Source organism: Theobroma cacao, chromosome 5 (assembly GCF_000208745.1).
Source record: "Theobroma cacao cultivar B97-61/B2 chromosome 5, Criollo_cocoa_genome_V2, whole genome shotgun sequence".
Taxonomy (NCBI): Eukaryota; Viridiplantae; Streptophyta; class Magnoliopsida; order Malvales; family Malvaceae; genus Theobroma; species Theobroma cacao.
In genome coordinates this window covers 22808768-22833283 of record NC_030854.1, presented here as the reverse complement: position 1 = coordinate 22833283, position 24516 = coordinate 22808768, and the positions used below count along the sequence as shown (strand labels likewise).

The window sequence follows — 24516 nt, the reverse complement described above, 5'->3', positions numbered from 1 at the left end:
TTTTTTATTTTATTTTTTAAAATTGATAATTGGTAAATTTATTTAAATATTAATAATTGATGATTTAATTATTAATATTATTTATCTAATTTAAATGATATTAGTTTTTTATTTTATTTTATTTTTAGATATTAATAATTTATAATTTATTTTATTAATAATTGATAATTTAAATATTAATATTTATTTATAATTTAATATTAATATTTTATTAAAAGTTGGAATCAAGTGAGAGAAAGAAGAGAGGGAGAAAAATAATATTTTGTACAAATGAAGTTGTAATTTTTTAAACTTGTAAGGGGTATTTTTGTTTTTATCAATTTTTAAATTTATTTCTCAATCATGGAATAGCTAATACCATGGGAAGGGTGATATTAGCTTTTTTTTTTTTATTTTAAAGGATTTTGGAGAATAGCCATTCCATAGGAATGACTATTCTTTAGACCATTTTTTAATCAAACAAAAAAACCAAAATTTCTTGAGAATAAAGGGCCATTCCCCCTAACCAAACATGCTATAAGATCAATTAAGGACAAAACTTGCTCTCTATCAAAGGGTAATATTGAAAAAAAAAATTTTGTTTTGATTTTAAGATGTTCTAAAATAAAATAGGAAAGTAGAACATTTAATTTAAAATTGCAAGAAGGATTATTTTCTCTTTCATATTAATAAAATAAAATATTCCTATGCATTCAGTTCAAATTATTTAAATTTTAATATTACAACTAGAGCGAAAATAGTAACACGTATCCGAGCGGGCTCGAATGGTAGCATGGATTGGGTTTTTCCGTTGCCATCTTCCATTTCGTTTGCGTCTCGTTGATTTTCTTCCACCATGTCCTTTCCCTCTAACCAAAGTCTTGCACTAGTTGTCGACTTCCTTCTTTCTAAATAATTTGCTAATTTTCTTTTTAAAGATTTTCCTTGAGAGAGTTGGGTTCAGTTGTAAGTTGACGCAGAGAGAGAGAGAGGAGGGGTGAAAGCCTAATCATCAAACCCTAAAAGCCGTGATCGCTTATTCCCTTGGTCTCTGGTCTTCAACTGCAAAATGGCAAGAAACTCAAAATCAATTGCGGTGCGGTTGATTTATTAAGCTAGCAATGAACGCTTTTGCGCAGTCGAAGTGAAGAACAACAGCAGGAGAGAGAGAGAGCATCTTCGCAGATATTATCCAGTCATGTGGACAAATGTTTTTAGAATCGTATGTCGCTTCTATCTTTACCAAACTCTTTTATTTCAATATTTTTGTTTCTTTGCGTAATTTCTAATCTGCTGCTTATTATCATAGCCTTTGCTTCTGCTTTTTCTTTTCTTGTTTCTTTAAGGAATTAGGGTTTCTTAAGTGCTATTTAATTTTCTTTTGTTCAAAATGCTATTTCATTTAGTTGTTGGTGAAATCAGGGAAGTTTTACGTCAGAGGATGTATTTTTTTCGCTTCGTCCAACATGGTTCAGCCTTGAGCTTTCTTTCAGTTGTCTTGTTTAGAATCTATTTGCATTAGATTTTAGGGATTAGGCCTTCTATATACTATGTCTTTGTCTGCTTTGTCTTTGGACCCTTACATAACAGCTTAAGCTTTCCGCTTGAGTTGTTCTTGACAAGGTATCAGAGCTAAGATGGCTTATTACCTATTTGATATGCTGTTTGTTTGTTTGTGTCTTTGGACAGTGTCTTGTATTAAAGTTACTCTATCTTCCTATTGCCAATTTGTTTTAGGTTGGACGTTTAACAAAGTTTTAGAGTCTCTTTGACAATATAGTCCAAAGTTTGAATTTTGGCTACCTTTTTTCTGTTAAAGTATTCAATTCGACACCAGCTATTGGTAGACCTATACATTGGCCGTGCTTTCTCCATTGGGGTTGTGCCATGCTTGTTAGTGAAAATTATTTTTGTACCCTCACATAACAGCTAAGCTTTTGGGTTGATTGGTTCTTGATGGAATGCTTTCTGTCTGTGGTGCTTATAAACTAAACAGTATATTCATTTGATCGCACAATTTTTATTTTTATTTTATTTTAGTTGTTTAATTTTGTGCACTGAAAATGCCGTGCAACTTTTCTGATGAGAATGAGAACCTGTCCACTAATTCTATTTTCATGACTGATATATTTCATTTAACATGGATTGAATTGTTCTGCTCATTTGGCCTGACTTTGTAAGCATACATGTCAAGTGGTTCTAAATTTGGTAGTTACCAACTTTTTTGAATTCTAGTGCCTACAGCTTAAGTTAATTTTATAACATGGACCATTTCTGCAGGGAGGTCTAAGTCAAATATCATGGTTCCAGTTTCTACCAGTTGAGTCTGATTTAAACGCTCTGCCAGACAAAAGGTTAGAATCCAAGGCTTCTTTTTATTCTCATCTTTCTACAGTCTGCTTGGAGCATTTAAGAAGTTTAAATGATAATTCTGTATTTAGAGTTACAAAATGTAAATAATCAGAAATTTATAATTTGTTTTTGAGGCTGCACAGCATAAAAGCAGAGCAGAAAGATGCTGCTACGTTGCTAGTTCTCTCATCCCACCTGCAGCTGCAGAAGGAAGGATTCCTCAGTACATGGACCAATTCCTTTGTTGGGCCATGGGATCCATCTCAAGGTCTGCATAATCCAGGTTAGGGTCCAAACTGCGGTCATTGACGACAAACTTCTCTGTGATTTAACTTTGAAGGAAAAAAATACACTATACTAATGTACCATATCCAATGGTCCTTTACGACCTAATTGCTTTATAGATGAGAAAATTAAGCTGTGGCTTTTCATCCCGGGACGTCATGTATCTGTCCAGGAATCAGCTCAATCTGCAGTGTCCAGGTTAAGAGGTATCTCATATTCATTGACCTTTTTTTTTTTGTTTTATGTGTTTGCACACTTGAACGCATATATATAGTTGTCTATTAGGGACCTGTAGATTAGGAGCGGCCAGTCTGCTTTCTATACTAACTTTCGTTGGTTTTCTACATGGCATTTATGTTTATGCTGTATGACTGTATGAATTGCACTATTTTATTTATTTCTTTATTTTTTTGAAGTTGTCGCTTCTGGACTTTGGTTGGCTCCTGGTGACTCAGAAGAGGTTGCTGCTGCCCTTTCTCAGGCTTTAAGGAATCACATAGAAAGGTTTTGTTTCATCCATTTCCTACACCAGAAGCAGTAATGTTATATTGGATATGTCTTGACCTGGATATATTTAAATTTATAGGGCACTTCATGGATTCTCCTACATGAGATTTGGTGATGTATTTTCAAAGTATCATCCTCCTCAAATTGAAGAATGTTTCAGGTATTTACCTTTCTGTTGGTTGATAGTAGTTTAATTTTTACAAGTAGATATTGATGGCAGTAGAGACCATGATTATTGCAACTCTGTTAACACATAAAAAAAGAAATTATTTAATGCTTTTCTTGTTTGACACTTGCTATGCTAGTATCATTATTGCTAAGATCAGAATCTCTTGCAATGGAAATGTTTAATTTCATTTTAAAGCATTCTGCCTCAATGATTTGTCTATGCCAGCATTACTTATGTTTCATCTGTTTTTCTTAAAACAAACATGCAAAAGTCAAAGGGATTTTTGTGATGTTGTTTGCTTCGTTATCCTGTGTGGCTTTGTTGTGTTGCTTGTGAAGACCAGGTTTTATGCATACTTACTTATATTTCAGTTTCTACTAATTCCTCGATGCATGCTTTTTGCAACATATGGTTAGTGCATTCTTGTGTTCATTCTACGTGATTTTACAATTTTGGTCCCCTTCTTAAGTCCTGAGCCAGACTTTATAATTTTGAAAAGATTTATGTTCTGTATTGTGAGAGCCTTTATTTTCTGCTTGGCATTATTTTTTTTCTCCTTTTGAAAGAAATACTGATGGTGAATTTATGTAACAGTAAACACACTCTGCTATAATTATACCTTATTGGAGGAAGTTTCTTTTCATAAGTTGAAGGTCTATAGATTGGAGAACGTGGTGCTAAAATTGGAATACAAATTGTTGGGAAGATGATCCCTTTACATAGATAGGACCTTGAATAGAACTCCCTATGCTTATAGAGATTCGTGACCTTATGGATTAACACAAAATTCTAAGGAGTTTGGCTTTGTGATCCTATTTGATAAAAGAAAGTCCATTATGATCTTTATTGTTTGTTTGAAATTATCAATTTATTCAATCTTTCCTTTTGTTGAATCCTTTAAATGTTGTTGTCCTTTAATCTTTGCTCTAGTCCTCTACATACCTACTACACAGATGAAAATAAACAAATTTTACAGGAGGTAAAAAGTTAGAGTTTCAAGTGTTGTTATCTGAAGATATAGGAGGGAGAAGAGTTTGGAGCACTATGTGTATAGTATTTTAGAAGAGAGAAAAAATTGTTCAAGAAGAAGTTTACATGAAGTTTACAAGTATGTAGGACCCATATCCTAATTTATAAGAATGAAGACATTTATTCTTGTTTTTATGTATATATTTATTATTTAATTGGATTTTTTTTTGAATGGGAAGGCACTCATTAAGGTGATATTTATAGAAAGAATTTCATAACTTATGTGTGTCTTCTCTTGAAGTTGGTGAGAATAGTGCATTAAATGAAAAACCATTTCTTGAAATAGTATTTTAATTAATTTTAATAATTGCCTATAAAAGCACCTGTGAACTAGACCCTTTTTGAATTATTCCACTTGAGTTGGTACCTCATACCTTGTGTTATTATTAAACTCAGCTTTTGGTATTATATATTAATATGATTTTTAGTTGATTTTTTTTTCAAGTAATTATTAACCTTTATTACTACAATTAAGTTTTGCAAAATTACACAAACTGTCCCTAAATTTTAAGTCTTTGACTAAAATTCTCCTTGAACTTTTAATATAAACAACCACATGCCGCAAAATTTGATTGCAAGCAGCCAAGCTCTTGGTAAGTGTGCTATTAAGCAAATGTTTAAGTAACTGCATAAGTTGCCCCATCAGATACCTCATCTGCCGTGCATCAATATTTGAATGGTTATTTTTGGCCAATTTTTATTGAAAAAAATATCTATTTATATTAATGTTAAAATGACCACATAAGTTGCCACATCAGATACCTTATCTACCATGCATCAAGATTTGAACAGTTATTTTTGGCCATATGTTTTCGGTAAAAAATAATAATTTCTAGTGCCATCTTTTGCTTAGTATGGATTGCCTTGGTGTTTGTGGCATCACCATCAGCCTTTGGACTGATGCTGCTGAGCAATTACTAGTGCCACCACCCCAATTTGGTTAAAAGCTGACAGTTCCACCTCTAACTCCATTGTCCTTGAGGCCTAGGATGTTTGCTTGGCCTCTACCATGACCTAGAATGCCTCCTATGCCTAGGGCTGTTCTTATTAATGCACCACCATGCTTAGGAATATTGCCCCCACCAAAAAGAGGAAAAAGGGGCTGTGACTAATAAAAACCAAGAGAGGGAAAGTGTCTTTAGAAAGATGAATTGATGTAGGTGCATCTAGAATTCTATTTTATTTAGTATTTTAGTTGGTTTAGGATTTTATTATCTTTATTCTATTTAGTTTGGAATTCTTTTTCTATCTTTATTAGGATTTTAGTACTTTAAGTCTTTATTTAGGATTAGCATTACTATTTGATTAGGATTTATTTTAACTAGTATAAATAGGCAAGGACTTATTATTATTATTATTATCTTTGTTTATTTTGAATTTTTATTCAAGAGGTTTCTTTAAAACCCAATTATCTTTCTATTGTTTCAAACACATTCAACCTTATTCAAGCTCTAATTGTTGAGTTCTAATTGCCCTAAACCTTCTGGCTACATCAAGTGGTATTAGAGCAAACGATCTTATTATCCTACTTATATTTTGCTGAAACATGCTGGCTATGTTTTCCCCTTTTGGAATAATATTTATTATTGTTTTGCAGGAGAGCACAGCCTACAGTTGAGTTCATCTTTGCCGCTACTCAAGAATCAATTTTTGTACATGCCATAATATCCTCAAAGTTCGTGAAGCCTAGCATCTTATTTTTTTTAAGCAGTTTGCATTGGGTTGCTTTATGATATCTCCTGTAATACAATACTTTTGGTACCTATTTAATTCTCTTTTCAGGCATATCCGAGCACTTTCAACTAGTGACATAGAAAAAGTTCTAGAGCATTCTTCCAAAAATTCCAGTTACTTGCTTCCTGGTTTGTGTACAAAGAATCTTAACCAACATATCATATAAGATATCAAGGTTGGCTCACAAGTTCTAGAACCTCCTAATTGTGTTTTTGTTTGATGTTATTTTACAGTGATAATTTCCCCGCATGGAATGCGTGGTAGGCTTTCAGGATGTAGTCCAAATGATCTTGTCAAGCAAGTCTATTTCAGGTGGACTATGTTTTTGATTTATTAATATTATATTATTTTCACTATTTGTTTCCTCTTTTGTTTATATATAACTTACTTATTCCCCATGGTGACAGTGCTTGGACTGATATTTTCTTTCTGCTATTAAATTTTTCCTTTTTCAGCGGCTCTGGCAAAATTAGGACCTTTAATGGTTTTATAGGTCTACCATATCATACTTCTCAAGGTTCTGGTTGCCAGTTATGGGGCCAAAACTGCTATGTTAAAGTTACTCTTGGTTGCTCAAAATCTGGAAGTGACAAGGCATTAAACTCAAACGCCAATATCAGGAATTTACCCAAGCATCATCCTACTGAAGCTTCTGCAGCAGGAAGAGATGATCAGAAGGGATCACTTGATCTCTTATCTGTACTTGAAAAAACATTTATCTATCCATCTGAAGCTGTGCTTGTCCCAGTCTTGCAAACATCCTTTGCGAGATCCTCTTTGAGAAGGTATGTTTGAATTCAATGGTATTTTCTTGCTGCCTAAATTTATTTGTTAGCAGTGATCTAGATTGAAAACTGGCAAGTCAATTAGTTCAAGAAGGTGGTATCTAGTATTTGTGTCAAATATAAAGCATAGCATCCTTTAAGAATTTTGATAGTGATGTATGGTCAAGGTCTTTGTAAAGATGAACTAATGAAACTGATGTACTACTTCTATGCCCTTTATTTTCCTTCCTCTTCATATCTCTTAAATTATGTGTGACACACATGCAGAAGCTTTAATCTGGTTTTGTTTAGGTAATAGCCACCTAGTTGAGTGATCTTTGGTATAGATAATTGTTACTGATGCTGTTGTAGTTCTAGGTTCATGCTGAGGTTTTGGTTGATCTTAAGTGAGTTGTAGCTCCATTTTCTGTTTTATCTGCTGAGTCTGAATATGTGATCTGGCAGATTCTGGTTACAAAATTGGATAGGACCTTCGTTGGCTGCTTCGTCTTTACTTAGGCATTGGTTAGTGATCTCTCTCTCTCCTTGCTGCCCTCTTATTCTCTTATTTATTTATTTATTTATTTATCAATTTTCATGCATTTCCTTCTTCTGGTGTTCATTTAAGTATTTAACCATTAGAACTGTGCGCCAATGAATTCACAACCAAGCAAACAAGCCTTGCAAACAACCCATGAAATGACATTTCAAAAAATAAAAAAAAAAACACCCAATGGAATGACCATTCTAAATGTAGAAAATTATAGAAGCACAGAAGGACCTTAATATCCGCTCTAGCAAAATTGAATATGAATTTCAAGAACACCCAAATGTAAGCCACAAACAAGTTAGCACAATGGAACAAATCGAAGAAACAACCAGAAGCTTCCTATTTTAGGAGGCAAAATCACAATCAGGGCGCCCCTATCTCCATGCACAGTATGACTGCTTGATGCAAATGTCAGTTATTATTTGAATAGGTAGGCAGGACCCACAAGTCAGGAAATGCGACTTGTTTTCGTGGGAGAAGAAAAAGTGCGTGGAAATAGGGCTACCCTCACAATTGTGAGTGATCTATCCCTTTTTTAATATCACTCAATTAAAAAACAAAAATTTTAATTCTACATGACTGTTTGTGTGGATGCATCTGGTAAATTCTCTAGTTCTTTTCAATTTTCCTTGCAATATGATAGATGATTGCAGTGGATGCTGCATATTTTCCCTACGGTCTCCTTGAAGGGACTAGCAGGCATGCCTGTCTAAAATGCATTCTTCACAAACATTTAGACCTGACTATTTTAGTGTCAAGGTGAATCATTATCCACGATGACTAACATGTGAACCAAATCATGAACATGTAACTATTATAGCATCCAGATTTAGTCCCCTGAATCTTCATTTCTCCCGTTTATCCTACTATTAATTTTGCAGTGATGGCAATATAGATTCCATGGAAAGATCTTGGGTTGAATTCAGTGGAATACACACACAGCACTGTTATAACAGCAGCAGCAATAGTAATAATAGCAGCATAAGTTCCATAAGCAGTAGTTCCAGTGATAGTGTGACCACAGGAGCTCGTGACCTTGAGGCAGATGCAGATTCATCATGTAGACAGTCAGGCTTATCTTCTAATGATCAGATGGAGATTGATTGCCTAAAAATGGTGCTCTTTTATCTACTTTGTCTAGTTACTTTTGTCTTAAATTTTATGTGTTGTTGATGAATGCAAACACTTGTGTCAATTTTAAATGGGAGAAGGGTATCATCCATGCAAGCATAATATCCACCCAAAGAAGCGCTATGTTTGCATGTTCCTGTGTTATTATTTACTTTTTCGACTCAGAAAATAGAGGAACACAGAAACATGTAAATGTTTGTGCCTTCATTTTTTGAACACTTAGGGTTGTATGTGCTTTGTTTAAGTTTCTTGGTCTCGAATTGACTATTTTGTTTATTTTTCGAATTGTAAATGGTGTCTGTTTAGTAAAAGCCATAACTGCTCTTCTCTTTTCGCCGTCTGCTTTCCAATCAGTTTGGACGGAAATTCCTGAAATGTTCATCTGACTTGACTGTGACTATAATTACAACATGCTTGAAGCCCAGAAAGTAGGGTTTAGTTTTTCTCCTGAATGGTAATGTCTTCATCTCTTTTTCACTGCTTGTATGGTTGGACTGCAATGGGCTCCTTTTCCTCACACATTTTGAGCATTTACTTAGGAAATAACATAGACTCCCGTATGGCATTTGAATGTGAAACTATTTTGACTCTTTGAATCAGAGTCAGTAACATTTTCCTTAACTCTACTCTTTTCAAATTAATATAATTGTGGGTTCATTGAAATAACTAGTGCAAATTTCTCTGCAGGGTTCCAAGCGTCCTCGAATTGGGATTACAGAGTCGTATGGTCAAGCGATTACAGTTACGAATGCTTCATCTCAAGATGCATACAAGTCTAATATTGGTTCCATGGAAGTTAACCATTCAGCCATTACAGCCGTTGGAAATGATCAAATTGGATCTAATTGGGATTGGGATGATGATGACAGAGGAATTGTCATGGATATCCAATCTCTTCTTTCTGAATTTGGAGATTTTGGTGACTTCTTTGAAAATGATGTACTTCCATTTGGGGAGGTAATTCTTATATTTCTATAGATTCTATCATGAAAAACTGCATTTTATTATATATTCGTACCATTTTCAGCTTAAATTCTTAACATAGAGAAGGGAAATTCTTAAATGTTTTATATTTGGAGTTCATATACATTTGTTGAGCGATTTGGTTCAAGCTGTGAATGTCAAGTGAATAGTGCGAAAAGTTCATTTCAAGTAAACTTTGTGAATGTATTTTTTTTTAACCCCTTCTTTTTTATCGTGTTATTTGAAGTTACAGCTGGTGTTAGCCTGCATTGAGTCTTTTCGTTAACATCTCTTTTTTCTTGACATGATTAAGCTTTAATTGATCTCATCATGGTCTTTCTTTTGTGAAGCCCCCAGGAACTGCAGAGTCGTCGGCAATTATGTTTGCTGCTCCAGATTGTGGAGATGCAGGAAGCAGTCCAGCTGGGGTAATGGATGTTTCAGATCAGATGCTTTTGCCTGTATGTCTTCCTTCCTTTGATAGCTTTACTCCACATCCTCCAGTGGCCATAGAGGAGTGTTTGAGCAAAAGTCAAGAGGTCACAAGCAGTGCTGTCACATCTGGTCCATTGAACCACACTTTAGCTTCTTCTACTGGTGAGTTTGATCATTTAATGAAAGCTGAAGCACTGATGACATTTGCAACAGAATATGGAGCAGTAGAAACTCCTGCAAGTGATTCGTCATCAATTTTCAAAAAACCATATCTCCCAAAGTCTCACAAAGCAGAGAGTTCTAATTCAAGCCCAAACAATTACATATATGGTGCAACACCGCCCTCTTCTCCTTGCTTTGATGGATTAGATGAGAAGACTGGCATGCCTATGAATCTGAAAGCCTACCCTGGAGGGCATGATTTGAGTGCCACGTACCAACTCAAGAAATATTACACTCCTGTGGAGACCAGGAAAGAGAGATATGATGGGAAATTGCTTACACATAATGATAGCAGTGCTACGAATGAGGTTTCAGGAACATCTCAGTTTGCTAATTTTAATTCAATGAATGCAGTTAAATCTGCTGACAGGAAAATGACACAGGGCATATGTGGCAAAGAGCATATCCTTTTATCTATGAAGACTGTGCTTGCAACTGATGTGGAATGTGCTATGTTCCAAGCTTCCATGTTGAGGATGCGACACATACTTTTATCTCCCATGAGCCTTGCAACTATTAGCTTGAGTAGGCCTGCAGGAAGGTCTGTTTTAAACCATCTTCCTGGTGACCCTAGTAGTATGACAGACAATGTATCTAGCAGGTATGAGGTGAAGAAGAAAGAATCTATACCTGTCAGAATTGCTGGTGATATTGATGGAGGAATGCTAGATGGGCACCTTAATGCTCCTGTTGGTGTATGGCGCACTGTTGGAGTTCCAAAAGTTTCAAAGCCTGCTGCGTCACCGAGTATTGAAGCCAGCCCATCCTTAACCCATAATTCATTTAATGAGGATAGTATCCTCTCTTATGGGCAAAGGCAACCGCTTCAAGAGCTTCTGGATGGCATTGTGTTACTGGTCCAGCAAGCTACTTCCTTTGTTGATTTGGTACTGGATGCAGATTGTGGTGATGGTCCTTACAGTTGGCTTGCATTACAAGAGCATTGGAGGCGAGGATTTTGTTGTGGGCCTTCCATGGTCCATGCAGGTTGCGGAGGGACTTTGGCTTCTTGCCATTCCTTGGACATTGCTGGTGTGGAGTTAGTAGATCCACTTTCTGCTAATGTGAGCATTTCTTCAGCATCTAGATTTGTAATTGCACTAATATCTATGGATACTATACCTAGGAGTAAATTCCTGTGGTGTAGCTGATAGTTGTCATGTCAAATAAGATCGAAATCTTTTAATTTTCACTGTCTGACCATGTGTGTGAGGATTTAATGGACCAGAAAACTTTGACATTTTATTGTATAATGATTCTTATGCAGAGAATATTTTCTTTCAGATTCATGCTTCTTCTGTAATCAGTTTGCTGCACTCTGACATCAAATCAGCCTTAAAATCTGCATTTGGCAATTTAGATGGTCCTTTGTCTGTCACTGACTGGTGCAAAGGCCGTGGTCAATCAGGTGATGTTGGAGCCTCTGCTGATGGATCATCTGCTGAGTCCAATACAAATGAGTGCCGAGATTCTTCAACTACCGTAACTCACTCTGTGGGAGAAGCAATGAGTCCATCTCAAACTTCTGTTGGTGGGTCATCTGTCCTTAAAGGTATGTTTACATTCTAATACACTATATTTGTGAGACTTTGAAGAAATTTGACATACTGAAGGGGTTTTTCAATTTATTCAGTGACTGGTGCATTGGATGGAGGTAAAGTTGAAGAGACCAGCCAAAGGAGACTGAACCAAGAAATCTCTGGTTCTGAGTCAGAGCAACAACAGTGCACCCGGCTAAGACCAACACTTTTTGTTCTCCCATCACCTGCAATACTTGTTGGGTAAGTGTCCTCCATTTGTAACCAATATAACTTTAACATCAAGATATGAGATTTTAAATCCCAAGTTTGCTTAAGTCAATATCAAATGGCCTAACAAAAATATTTATTTTTGGGAAAGAAAATTACCTGTGCAAGGCCCTTTGGTGAAACTGCCTCTGGCTTCATATTGGAGAATTTGTTTGGCTTACAGCTGAAGATGATGAGTAGAACCCCAAAGATATGTTTATTCTACAAAGAGTATGATGATTAATACTGATACAAATTCATTTGGATGGTTGAACTATTTGTATGAATGGGATTCATATCTAAGGAGGCTCTTATGCTGTAAAATTTAAATTCCTTTGAAATGGTCTATTGTGCTGAGAAATTCTCAACGATCATAATGAGTCAATTAAGTTTAGCCATTGTTTTTTCTTTATTTTAGCTTTTTAATGTTAGCATTATGTTTACTAACAATTCAAGCAGTCTCTTGCATTGCTATTAGCCTGGAAATGGTAATGAGTCTTAGATGAGTCTGGTAGGTTCTTGATCTTTTAATTTGCAAAGACGTAAAACTTGGGGGGTAAGGAAGAAGGGTGTATCAAGACAAAAAAGAAAATATAATCTGTTGGTATTAACTCACGGTGTCATGGTCTCCCCCACACACTGTGCACCCCCCCCCCCCCCCCCCCGAAACTAAAAAAAAAAAAGAAACAAAGGATACTTTGTTTGCCAGAATTAACATGCATCTGTTCTTTCCTAATTTGCCTTTGAGTTTTGAATAACCTAGGGTAGGAGGTATGATATTGGGCCAATCTTGAAATAGAGGTTGGATTTGGCTTAATATTAGCTTATTTATGAACTTGTTTGATGCCAGTGCCACCATCAAGTTTTTAAATGAGCTTTTATATATACTTGAGCATAATAGCTAAGTCGTGTTCTTTCTCCCTAAGCCAAATAGATTCAGTTGAGATTTATTAGGGTTTTAAACTTCGACAATAACATTATAATTGACTGTGAATAATCTTTTCCCTATATGGATTTTGCTTTTTCCTTGGATTGTTTGATATTAGGTTGAGTTTGTCACTCTTTGACTTAGACTGCATGTAATCTGCACTTAGTGTTAGTCTCGTATACAAAAGGCTGCAGGATATTTAGTTTATAGACAGTTGCTAAGTTTGCTATCTGGTGGTTGGATGAAACTCTATTTACAAAACAGGAAAGAGAAAGTTGTGGAGTATCTACTACTCTTGAATCCTCTTACAATCTATTAAGTTGATACAATTAGGTTTCGAAAGGGAAATAAACAGTGTAGAAATGTATTATTAATAAGAGATCAATTAAGATTTGGGTAGATCAGTTGAATTTGTTGAGACATCTAACTTATATATTACATGTACAGCATGACATGGCTTGCAATTGGTAAGTTGAACGGTTAATCACATGTGAACTTAAATGCAGTTAACCAAAGTAAGCCTTATTATAATTAAATGAAGTTGACACACTAGTCAGTCTTTGCAGTTAGCTCTATAAATTATGAAATACGAACAAATGAGTGCAAATGATTACAGGTACCAGGATGATTGGCTTAAAACTTCAGCAAACTCTTTGCAGCTTTGGGAAAAGGCTCCTCTTGAGCCATATGCTCTACCAAAACCTGTAAGATTCTTGACATGGCTTGCTGTGGCAAAATTGAAGATAACCTTTAGCCTCTCAGTTGATGTGATTTCAGAAGTTGCTTTCTGTTACTAATCTGAACTTTTGGCTCAAAAAATTACTGCAGATAATTTATTCTGTTATATGCCCAGATATTGATCCCCTTACTTCTGCCGCTGCTGATTTTTTCCAACAACTAGGAACTGGTGAGTATGGGATTTTGATGCATTATTATTTTCTTGAGGTTGAATTTTTTTTCTGAACTTAATATTCAGGCTATTGCTACATAGTTCAGAGTAGCCGTAGTTTTGTGCTTTTATGCATGCCTAGATGGAAAGAAATTTATGTTTCTTTCAGTATGGATTTGTCAACCTGACATGGATTATGTGGGGAAGTGTAGACAGCTAACAGCATGATTCTTAATTGGAAGAAATGAATGGTTTTGGAGTTGTGTTGATACCAGAAGAGTGTTGTTATGCTACTTAGGATAAGTTGATCCTTTTGTCTCTAAGGGAATTGAGTCTCCGGAGCCCTGTCCATGATCTCAATAGAATTAGCTTTTGCCAAGGATGCCATCATTTTCGGCTCTTCTTCTGAAGTGTTATTAATTTTAGAACTTACAGCTGTGGTTTCACCCAAAATGTGGGTTTGTTGAGACATCGAAGGGCAGAAGCCCTATGACTTGCTTGTGACTTCCATCAATTTAGCTCTAGTGAACACATTGATGCTGACTGCTAATACCTTTTGTTTCCCATCTAGTTAGCATTTTGTCTTTTTGAATTAAAAGCTAATACCTTTTGTGTTGGTCAAAGTCTGAATTTAGTCTCTTTACTGTTTCAATTCAGCGGTTTCTGACTCTACCTCAATTTTAATGAATTTAATCTTTATACATTTATTAAACCTTGATTTAAGGACAACTGATAATGGTGTTGAAATTCTGCCATTAACTTTGGCCACATGGCCTTTTCTTGATGATGTGGCATGCCAACCGGAATATTTTTAGCCATGTGCCACACATTAGCATAAAAAACTTTATTTTTAATAAAAATATTCTTAAAAATTATTTTTTTTACAATCTAAGAAATATTAATTATTATTTAATTAAAGTATAAGTTTTTTGGGCTGATATTTGCCACATGGGCAAAAAATATTAATCCACCTCATCATGCCATGTCATTACCAGAATGCTATGTCATCCAAATTTATGGTAAATTGTCAATTGTCTTTAAATCTACCTTTAATAAAATTGTAAGGACAAAATTCATTAAAATTAAAGTAGAGGGACTCAAATTGCTGAATTGAAATAGTAAAAGAACTAAATTCAAACTTTGGCCTTTTGTTTTCTATTTGATTGTTTGTCTCACTGTATATTTTTCCTCAGTATATGAGACATGCAAACTGGGAACCCACTCACCTCAGAGTTTGGGAAACCAGATGGAGATGGACTCAGGGAAATGGTCTTCTTCTGGCTTTGTCCTACTTGATTGCCCCCAATCAATGAAGATAGAAAGCAGTAATGCATCTCTCCTAGGATCAATAAGTGATTATTTTCTTTCTCTGTCAAATGGATGGGACCTGGCTTGCTACCTCAAGTCTCTTTCTAAGGCACTTAAAGCATTGAAACTTAGCCAATTTTTGTCTACAAACCAAAAGGAAGGAATAAGCGGCCCTTGCATGGTAAGTGGAATGTTCCATGTGGTTCTTTTACTTAAATGGTTCTCTGTACATGTTACTTGTTTGCTGATGGCTGGACCATATTCCCTTCAACACAAAGGGATAAAGAAAAGTCTGTTCATTTCCTTCCAGTGATTTATTAATTATAGAAAAGGAATGTTTGAAATTCATTATTTTAGACTGAAGTATAAATTTCAATTACCTTGTATAATGTTTTTGTGCACTCTGTTTTGGTTTATATTTACTGATTGTCAAGATCCATTTACAATCAATATGTGCCTTTCTTTATGGGTTGCATGATTTTGTTCCTGAGATAGGTATGTTGTTTCTTCTTCAATATTAGATGCTGCAATTGGAAAGTTTTCTCTGAATTTTGTCATTATTCCGTGTTATTTAGAGCATGGTAGGTTCCCAACTAATATATTCCTGTCTAAAGTAGACCATAGCTTGGTTGTCCTTTACTTGACAGTGCATGCATTGTGAATGTTTTTTCCTGTTATCAACTTCTTTTTCCCCTTTTACAAACATTTTCATGGCATTCAGTTATGTTGAAGTAGTTTACCCAGTTACTATAAGTTGGTGGGAGGATTTAGAATGCACTTTCCATCTCTATTTGTTGATTCATGTTTGAAAAGCACCAAATTTAAAAAAAATGTTGACTGCAATGATTTTTTTTTTGTTAGGAGTAGCTTGTTATGAATTTAGGGATATAATAGAAATTTCAACATAGAAGTTTATCTGCTCTAGTTAGTGGGATTAACACATTGGGACATCCAAAAAATGCTAAGTTGGACCAATATTTTTAGACAGGGGGAGCTGTATTTTTGAGGAGTTGACATTCTATACGATTATTATCTTACTTTGTAATTTATAAATTAAGACTACTTGTTTAATTAAATGTGAAATCAACCCTTAAGCAGAGTTCTATGCTGCTTACCTTAACTGTTTTAAACCATCCACCATCTGACTTTTGTCTCATAAACTTGCTTTATTATTGCTTACGGCCACTCTATTTTGTGAAACCTATTGTGTTGGTTTCTTGTGTTTAGGTAATATATGTGGTGTGCCCCTTCCCTGAGCCTACCGCAGTCCTAAAAACAGTTGTCGAATCTTCTGTTGCTATTGGATCAATTATTCTGCCCTCAGATAGAGAAAGGAGATCTGTATTGTACAGTCAGGTGGGGAAGGCATTAAGCAGCTCAGCAGCAGCAGATGAAGCATCGATATCAAATATTCCAGTAGTTTCAGGCTTTAGTGTTCCTAAATTGGTACTACAGATTGTGACAGTTGATGCCATTTTTAGGGTTACAAGCCCACCTTTTAATGAACTTGTCATTCTGAAGGAGACAGCTTTCACTATATACAACAAAGCTCGGCGAATTTCACGAGGATCCACGAATGATGTAAGCCTGTCATCATCACTATCTAGTAGACCTCATTCTGTCTTGACTCCTATGACATCTATTCCAGGAATGTGGAAGGATTGTGTTGGTTCTCGAATCCCAGGGTCTTCTCTTCCTAGAGAGGGTGAAATTGATTCCAGCTTGAGGGGTGGTGCTTGGGACAATTCATGGCAAACGTCAAGAGCAGGAGGATTAAGTTGTGATCCAAACAGAAATGGGGATTTCTTCTATCAAGATGAAGTTTGCTACATGTTTGAACCACTTTTTATTCTTGCAGAGTCTGGTTCTGTGGAGCATGGAATTTCACCGACAGCTTTTGGTAATTCAACCTCTGAATCTTCAAAGACAGTATCGGATGAAAGTAGTGGAGCCTTCATGCAGACTGCAAATTCAGCAGGAAGTATTGATCCTGGCTCAGGCTCTCAGCTGGATGGATCGGAGTCTGATGGTGTTAGTTCTGGTAATAACAAGACTCCAAGCTTACATTGCTGCTATGGATGGACAGAAGATTGGCGGTGGCTGGTATGCATCTGGACCGATGCAAGGGGGGAATTGCTTGACTGCGACATATTCCCATTTGGGGGAATTAGCAGTAGACAGGACACGAAAGGTCTACAATGCCTTTTTGTACAAGTTCTGCAGCAAGGCTGTCAAATACTTCAGACATGTGCTTCTCCTGATACTGGTGTTGTCAAGCCTAGAGACTTTGTGATTACTCGCATTGGAAATTTCTATGAGCTTGAATACCTAGGTATATCAGTTTGTTCATTCTGTGACAGTTTACATTTTATTTTTCTTTTAGTCAGAAAATTATTGTCCATAGCCTTGTTGCAGTTTTGCCTATCTGTAACAGTTACATGCTGCGTTCTTCAATATAAACTATGCTTCTCTTTCTATGTTGTTTTATTCTTGCAACTATAATCTGTTAGCTTATTAGTTGCAAGCATTTTTAAAGGATGCATAATGCTAAAGTTCACCATTTTGTTTACTTCTGTTTACTTGGCCTTGATGTTGTGTTTTCTTTTGCTCTGTGACTAGAGTGGCAAAAAGCCATCTATTTAGTTGGTGGATCTGAGGTGAAAAAATGGCCTCTACAGTTGCGCAGATCTGTTCCTGATGGCATGCCTACTAGCACAAATGGAACTTCTTTGCAGCAGCAGGAGATGAGTTTGATTCAAGATAGAACTCTGCCTTCCTCACCGAGTCCTTTGTACAGCCCACACACAAAAGCTGGTTTCATGAAAGGTGGTTTAGGACAACCTGCTGCAAGAAAACAGCTTATGGGTGGACATACATTAGTTGACAGCTGCAGGGGATTGCTTCAGTGGGTGCAGAGTATCAGCTTTGTTTCAGTTTCAGTTGACCATTCTTTACAGCTAGTGTTCCAAGCAGATTCACTGTCTCCTGGTGAGCTATTAGTCTCTCTTTTGATTAATTATCATTTTAATAATATTAAATGATGCTTTAAATGGTTTTTTTTTTTCCGTTTAACACATAGTACTCTAGTTGAAAGCTTGGATGCTTAGTTGATTAGCATCTTTTGCACAACATGACTTCATTAAGTTGTTTTTGGTTAAATTCTTGGGAGATACCTGTCCAATTGTCATATGTTCAGTAGTCTCCCAAATAATATTTCAACAGTTCAAGTTGTCTTATCGTTATGCACTTTGCAATCAAAGAAAATCGGTGAGTCCATTAATACTAAATCATTAAGTGTGCTGAAGTGTGAATTTTTAATTATGAAAAACATGATGTGGAGTCTTTGTATGCAAGAGCTGACAGCATTTTACTGACTGTTGTTGACAACTAGTACTTATGGGCAAACTAAAGAAGAAAAAATAAAAAAGAAGAAATGGGCTGGAAGGATAGACGAAAGAGGGAAAGAATGAGGGGAGAGGGATATAAAAAAGAGGGGAGAAATTAGAGTGAAGCGGTGAACGGGAGATGGGCTGCCATTTGATCATGCACTTGTTGCCAGTCCAACTAGTATTTTGGAGAATATTAGCAAGATCTCAATGGAGGCCAGATCTGGTATTATGAAGTCAAGTAGACCAGTGCCAGATTTAGTTCTAGATTTGGGTAGACCAATTTACTAGAATAGTGCTGGATCTGGTCTTCATCTTCTACAAAGGGCATGATTTGACTCTTTGTTGAAGAGTGCAAGATCTTGTCAAGTGGGCAGTGGTGGGAAGTGATTTATAGTGGTTTGGTCCCATTGACCTACATATGCTACCTTGACAGCCCTTTCCTAGGATTTGAATCTCAACTTTACTAAACCAGTGGGGTTAATGGCCTCCTCGAACTTTTTATAATGTGAGTCATCACAAGCTCAAAACCCAAGTTATAATCCCGAAGAGTGTTTCCCTCACTGAGGCTCACAAGTTTACAACTTAAAATCACAACTGATTTCAATACAAGAATACAACTCAAATAAACTCACAACAAGAAGAGTTTAAGCTCAATGAACTTGAATACTGCAATTGTTTGACACAAATCCTAATGTTCTACTTACTGTTTATGTACCCTTTTAGTCATTTTATAGTTAGCTTTCAAATTCTAACCATTTAGAAGAAAAATAGCCGTTGGAGAAGTTAGAACTTTGCAGCAGGAATCAGGATTACATGACTGGAAAACTGTCAACACAAGTTCCAAGCTGGTCAACAATATGGAGTCATTTCTTTTGTTTCAGTTTTACATCTAAGAAAAGTGAAAATGAGATGTATATGCTATACATATTTGTTATATGTATATATATATATATTTACTAAGATCATTTCATTGTGCACCAGGAACTCAGGGTGTTAGTGGTATGGGTCAATCAGGCTACATAGAAGGGTTCACTCCTGTGAAATCTCTGGGTTCAACATCCGCTTCTTACATGTTAATCCCATCACCTAGCATGCGCTTCCTACCTCCAACACCTCTTCAGCTCCCAGTATGTCTCACTGCTGAATCACCACCGCTTGCTCATCTTCTACACAGCAAGGGCTCTGCCATCCCCCTTTCTACCGGTTTTGTGGTTTCAAAGGCTGTACCTTCTGTGAGGAAAGACTATAGAAATTACACAAAAGACGAATGGCCTTCAGTTCTTTCCGTCAGTCTCATTGATTATTGTGGAGGTAATAATGTTAGCCAAGATAAAGTAATCAGAGGAATTGCAAAGCAGGCAGGAAGGACTTTGAGCTCTGAAGCTAGAGATTTTGAAATTGATAACCATTTGATTTTGAAGTCTGTAGCAGCGGAGCTTCATGCTCTGTCATGGATGACAGTTAGTCCAGGATACTTGGAGCGGCGAACTGCACTGCCCTTCCACTGTGATATGGTTTTGAGATTGAGGAGATTGCTCCATTTTGCTGAAAAGGAGCTCTCTCGGCCACCGGATAAGACACAAGTTTAAGAAGCAGCAAAACAAAGCTCCATGGTTTATGTCCATACTGTAAAATAAATTGTAACATGTTAAATGTAGGTGTGATTTGAGGTAACATGTTAAATGTAGGTGTGATTTGAGGTCTCAAATTCATCCCAAGCTGTGAATTTCTGAAAAGGAAAAAAAATAGTTAGATCTATCAGTTATGGTATTAAACTAACTTAGGACGGCTGTTACTGTTATGCAATCTAATCCATAAATTGTAACATTGCAGTCCCTGGTAGAAAAGATGTTCAATTTTGTCTCCGTGGTCTATAATTTTGCCAAATGAAATCAATTTACTCTGTTGCCCTTTTCGTGTAGGGAAATTTTTATTTAAATTTCTAGTGCTAGGGGTATTATTGTGTTGAATCAGGCCTTGAATATTTTTTTTTTTTTTTTTATAATTGAGGGGGGGGGGGGGAATTCGAATCATGCTTTTTAAACGGAGATCATGTATCAATTAATGAATTAAATACTTGAGTGCAATCAAAATTTGAATTTGGCTTGATTAAGAAACTCAAGATTCAAGCCCCACTTGAGTTACGTAGTTTGATTATATTGGACTTGATTCAAGGTCGATTTGAGTTGATTAAACTCAATTATCATCATTTAATCAATTCTGAATTGAAAATGTGACTCAATTTTAAAGTAATGAATGCTTTAAAAACCAAAAAGCTATTGGAACTTGGAACTTTATCTTTCAAATTGTCAAGTTAACTTAAATATCCAAAATATCAATTTTAAAGAGTTAGAAGAAGAAATTCTAAAATTCTTTTATTTTTGTTATCAAATATAATTGGAAAGAAATATTCAAGTGTGTATTTACAAATGCAGTGAGGAAATGTTGTTTAATTTTCTACCAACGCAAGTATACGTATTGCGAAGATATTATAATAATGAGTAGAGTGTCGATATAACAGAGAATTGAATTAATTCTTATTATTAATTACTAAAATTACACACCTTAATTTTATCCAAACACTAAAATTTAAATTCAAAAAAACAAAATTTAAAAACTAAAACTACTTTAAATTTACTCAACCAAAATTATTTTATTAACTACTAGTGATTACCAGACCTAAAATTATGAAGTCCCTCAACATTTCATCTGATTATTATATTTCTTTCTTAACTTAGTTTAATGGATTAAGTTGCTAACCTAGAGTCTTAAATTATTTACAAGTCTCTATCGAGTTTCTCATAAAAATATATATCTTAATTAATTTACTATATATCTATGCAAATTAAATTAAAGACAAATTCATTAAATTCATACTCTAATTTTGGCTACGTATGACTTATAAGTGTATGTCTACCCTATATGCAAATAAAATCACCTACTCAACTAAGTGTGTTTGATCATACGTTATTCTATTCAAGGTCTACCTAAATCTTCTTCGTTAAGGTTTAACCTAGACTTCTAATTCAATCTAATTGGTGATCAGACAATCAGAAGCATTAAGAATAGAATAAAATAAAGTACTTATATCCATCAAATATAAGTAAAAGAAAGATAAATAAATCAGATTACATATTGAGTTCAATTATAATCTTAGATAAATGAATGGTCAAAATACTTGGGAAATCCCTATACTAGGGTATTTTCTTCAATTTAGTCCCTTAATTTTGGGAATTGCTTTATGGATATGGATTGCCACGTGACATGCTTAGATGCCGATATGTGGCAATTTATTTTTCAAAAGAAGCACTTGTTAAGATTTGAACCCAGGACCTTTGACAAATAAACCAATGTTTTTACCATCACACCGAAACTTTTATATTTAATAATATCTTGCTTGAATTTTTTTCTTTTCTTCTTTCTTTCTATAAAATTACGTCGTTTGAGAAGAAGGTTCCAAAGGGTTTTTATGGTTGTGGGTTTTGAAAGTATAAGAAGGCTCCAAAATAATGTAGTTTTATGAAAAGAAAAACAAAAATAAGAAAGAAGAAAGAAGAAAAGAAATTCAAGCAAAATATTATTAAAAGCAAGAGTTTAGGTGTGAAGATAACGATACTGCTTTATTTCCTAGAGGTCTTGGGTTCAATTCTTAATAAGTGCTTCTTGTGAAGAATAAATTGCCACATGTCAGCATCTAATGTGCCAGGTGGCAACCTCTTTGACGCTCCACGTGGTAATCCATACCCATAGGGTGACCTAGCAATGCCATGTCATCGATGATAACGTGGCATTGCCATGTCATCGACCCAACCTTGAAGTGTGATGTGACAGTGCCACATCAGCATTGAAAAAACGCCCTTTATATGTCACGTCAGCGATGACGTCAGCATCGTAACAGTCTATTTTGGCGAAAAATGTTATAAGGACTAAATTGTAGCAATTCTCAAAATTAAGGAACTAAAATATTACGATTTTGAGTAGAGTGACTTTCTAGGTATTTTGACCATAAATGAATTAGTTTCTCATCAAGTCATACATCATTATCAAATAAAGTTTAAACATTAAAAACAAAACCAAGAAAATAAGAGAATAAAAAAGATAAAAAAAACTCAAGAATTGTAATCTTGATCACCAAATCTCCTTGAATCCTTCCAATTCTTTTCAGTTTCAATGAATTTGCAGCTTGATTCTTAGCTTTCAATTTAGTGTTTCATTCTCTCCTAGAAGTCCTCTGAAAGGTTGTTTTTATAGGGTTTTGAAGTTAGGGCAAGTTGGGTGAAGAAAGAAGTCAATTCCAATCAAGATTTCCTCATCAGACTATGTGACCCACTGCCTCGACCAATTAATTAGTAGAGATCATAATTGCTCTAGGACTACTGCAACATTTTAACTTTGATAAGATTTTTGACCACCTTTCAAGCTGAACTAAGAAAAGTGGTAAACATGAAAGTTGTAGATTTTTCTCTTATCTTTCCAATGGTCTAATATTCATCTCATTTGAAGTTCTATAGAGATAGTTATAGTCAAAAAAACAAAATATGTGTAGTGTAAGTCTACACCTCGAAATTGCTCTCGTTCTTTCATTAAAATTCTTCCTTCATTAAACTTACAAAAGTACAAACAAATCAATAACAACCTATCTAAATCACATTAATGCCAAATTAATCATAAAATTACTTAAGATTGGATTGACTCACTTGAATTAACTAACCTAAAATAATTAAATAAAAGCTACTAATTTTTATGCATTACTACAAGAACTAAGCTAAATTACAATCAAAATTAAGTCTAAATAACTCTATATCAGAAAGTTATTAGGGACCTATTTATAGATTAATAATCCCTTAAATCTTTATCTTAATCTAATTCAATCTATATCCAAATTTAAATATACATAATCAAATCTAAGAATTTCAATTATATTACACTTCTACTGTTTTTCCTGTTGCGTTGTTTGATTTGGTTTGAACTTCTTGGGTCATAATATAATTGACATTCTCACTTATATGTTGACTCCATGTGTTTTTGATGATAGCAAAATATTTCCATTCATTGATGTCTAATTACTTTATTTAAGTGTGCAAGACAAAGTTTAAAATCCTTAATATATTTGTTATTTGAAAGCAAGTCAAAAAGCTTGCTTAATTATAAGACAAGTTAATCAGTTAAAGAAGCAAAGAAAAAAGAACCAAATGAAGATAGAACAATGTTAATTGATTAACATCAAGCTAAGCGCTATACAAAAGCAAGATATAAAAGCCTTAATTAGTTAGCATAAGACTTAACTAATTAAGAGGGTGCCGTAAGCGAAACACAAAAGCTTGCTAATTGTTTAAGCAAAGGGGCTAATTGATTAATGCTCAAACGTGAAGCACCTAGAAGTGTTGAAACTCAAATTCAAAGTGATGTTGACTATCCAAAGGCACTAAACCAAGAGATTCAAAGTTGAAGAATTCTTAATTGGTTGGAGCCCTTTTTAATTAGTTAAGGATGAAATAAAAGAACTCTAATCAGTTGAAAAGTGATGAAAAACAGTGTTTAAAGGTGCTTAAAAATAGAAAGTTATTAATTAGTTAACTAGTTATAAGTCAAAGACTGTCTTTAACCAGTTAATGAAGCATTGTCAATATATTTGAATTTATGAACCAAAAGACAAAATAACAATTAGAAACTATTTGTAACGACTAGTTTATGTCTCCAATGGTCAAAATTGATTTTCCAAGTATTTAAACCCTCTCTAATGGTCAAAAAAGGTTAAGAGAAGCTACCAAGAGTTTAGAAGAGCAAAAATGTTCTCTTTTACACTTGTATTCCACTTCTATCTTTGTGAAAGTATTTAAGCTGAAGTTTGTACAACTAATCATTTGTACCTCATTTTATCTTCTATTTTTTGTTTACTTAGAGTGTGTAAGACACTCTAAAAGGTAGTCTAAGCAAGAGTAAGCTTAGGACTTATTGTAATAGGGTTGGAATTTGGGTTAGAAGCTCACCTTGTAAAAGTTTAGTGAAAGCTTTTAATTCCATTGGATCTAGTAAAGTTAGATTGAAAATCCTGGGAAGATCAAGGTAGTGGATTTAGGTCAGGTGGATTGAAC

The 24516-nt window shown here is 34.9% G+C and overlaps 1 protein-coding gene across 6 annotated transcripts; it reads left to right on the top strand.

The window, feature by feature from the left end:
• On the top strand, nucleotides 738-20342 carry LOC18598720 (mediator of RNA polymerase II transcription subunit 13). 6 transcript variants are annotated; one of them, XM_018121139.1, is made up of 23 exons: nucleotides 738-1201; nucleotides 2260-2333; nucleotides 2475-2614; nucleotides 2736-2822; nucleotides 3033-3120; nucleotides 3203-3283; nucleotides 5919-5996; nucleotides 6104-6183; nucleotides 6289-6367; nucleotides 6511-6840; nucleotides 7285-7344; nucleotides 8251-8485; nucleotides 9188-9457; nucleotides 9814-11184; nucleotides 11405-11672; nucleotides 11754-11901; nucleotides 13452-13539; nucleotides 13664-13742; nucleotides 14918-15213; nucleotides 16260-17364; nucleotides 17652-18020; nucleotides 19403-20061; nucleotides 20092-20342. In XM_018121139.1, exons 1-22 carry the CDS (start codon nucleotides 1178-1180, stop codon nucleotides 20008-20010), a joined length of 5958 nt encoding a protein of 1985 aa, XP_017976628.1. In that variant the 5' UTR covers nucleotides 738-1177; the 3' UTR covers nucleotides 20011-20061; nucleotides 20092-20342. The 6 variants fall into 6 exon arrangements, with proteins under 6 accessions (XP_017976628.1, XP_017976625.1, XP_017976627.1 ...); XM_018121136.1 differs by having other exon boundaries at nucleotides 2466-2614; XM_018121138.1 differs by having other exon boundaries at nucleotides 2466-2614; nucleotides 19403-20091; nucleotides 20122-20342.

Excerpts from the sequence above, each read along its gene's own strand:
- LOC18598720 (XM_018121136.1), top strand. The coding sequence starts at position 1,178 with ATGTGGACAAATGTTTTTAGAATC. Across the intron at positions 2,615-2,735 it reads TCAAGGTCTGCATAATCCAG|ATGAGAAAATTAAGCTGTGG; the intron begins GTTAGGGTCCAA and ends ATTGCTTTATAG. Across the intron at positions 3,284-5,918 it reads CAAATTGAAGAATGTTTCAG|GAGAGCACAGCCTACAGTTG; the intron begins GTATTTACCTTT and ends ATTGTTTTGCAG.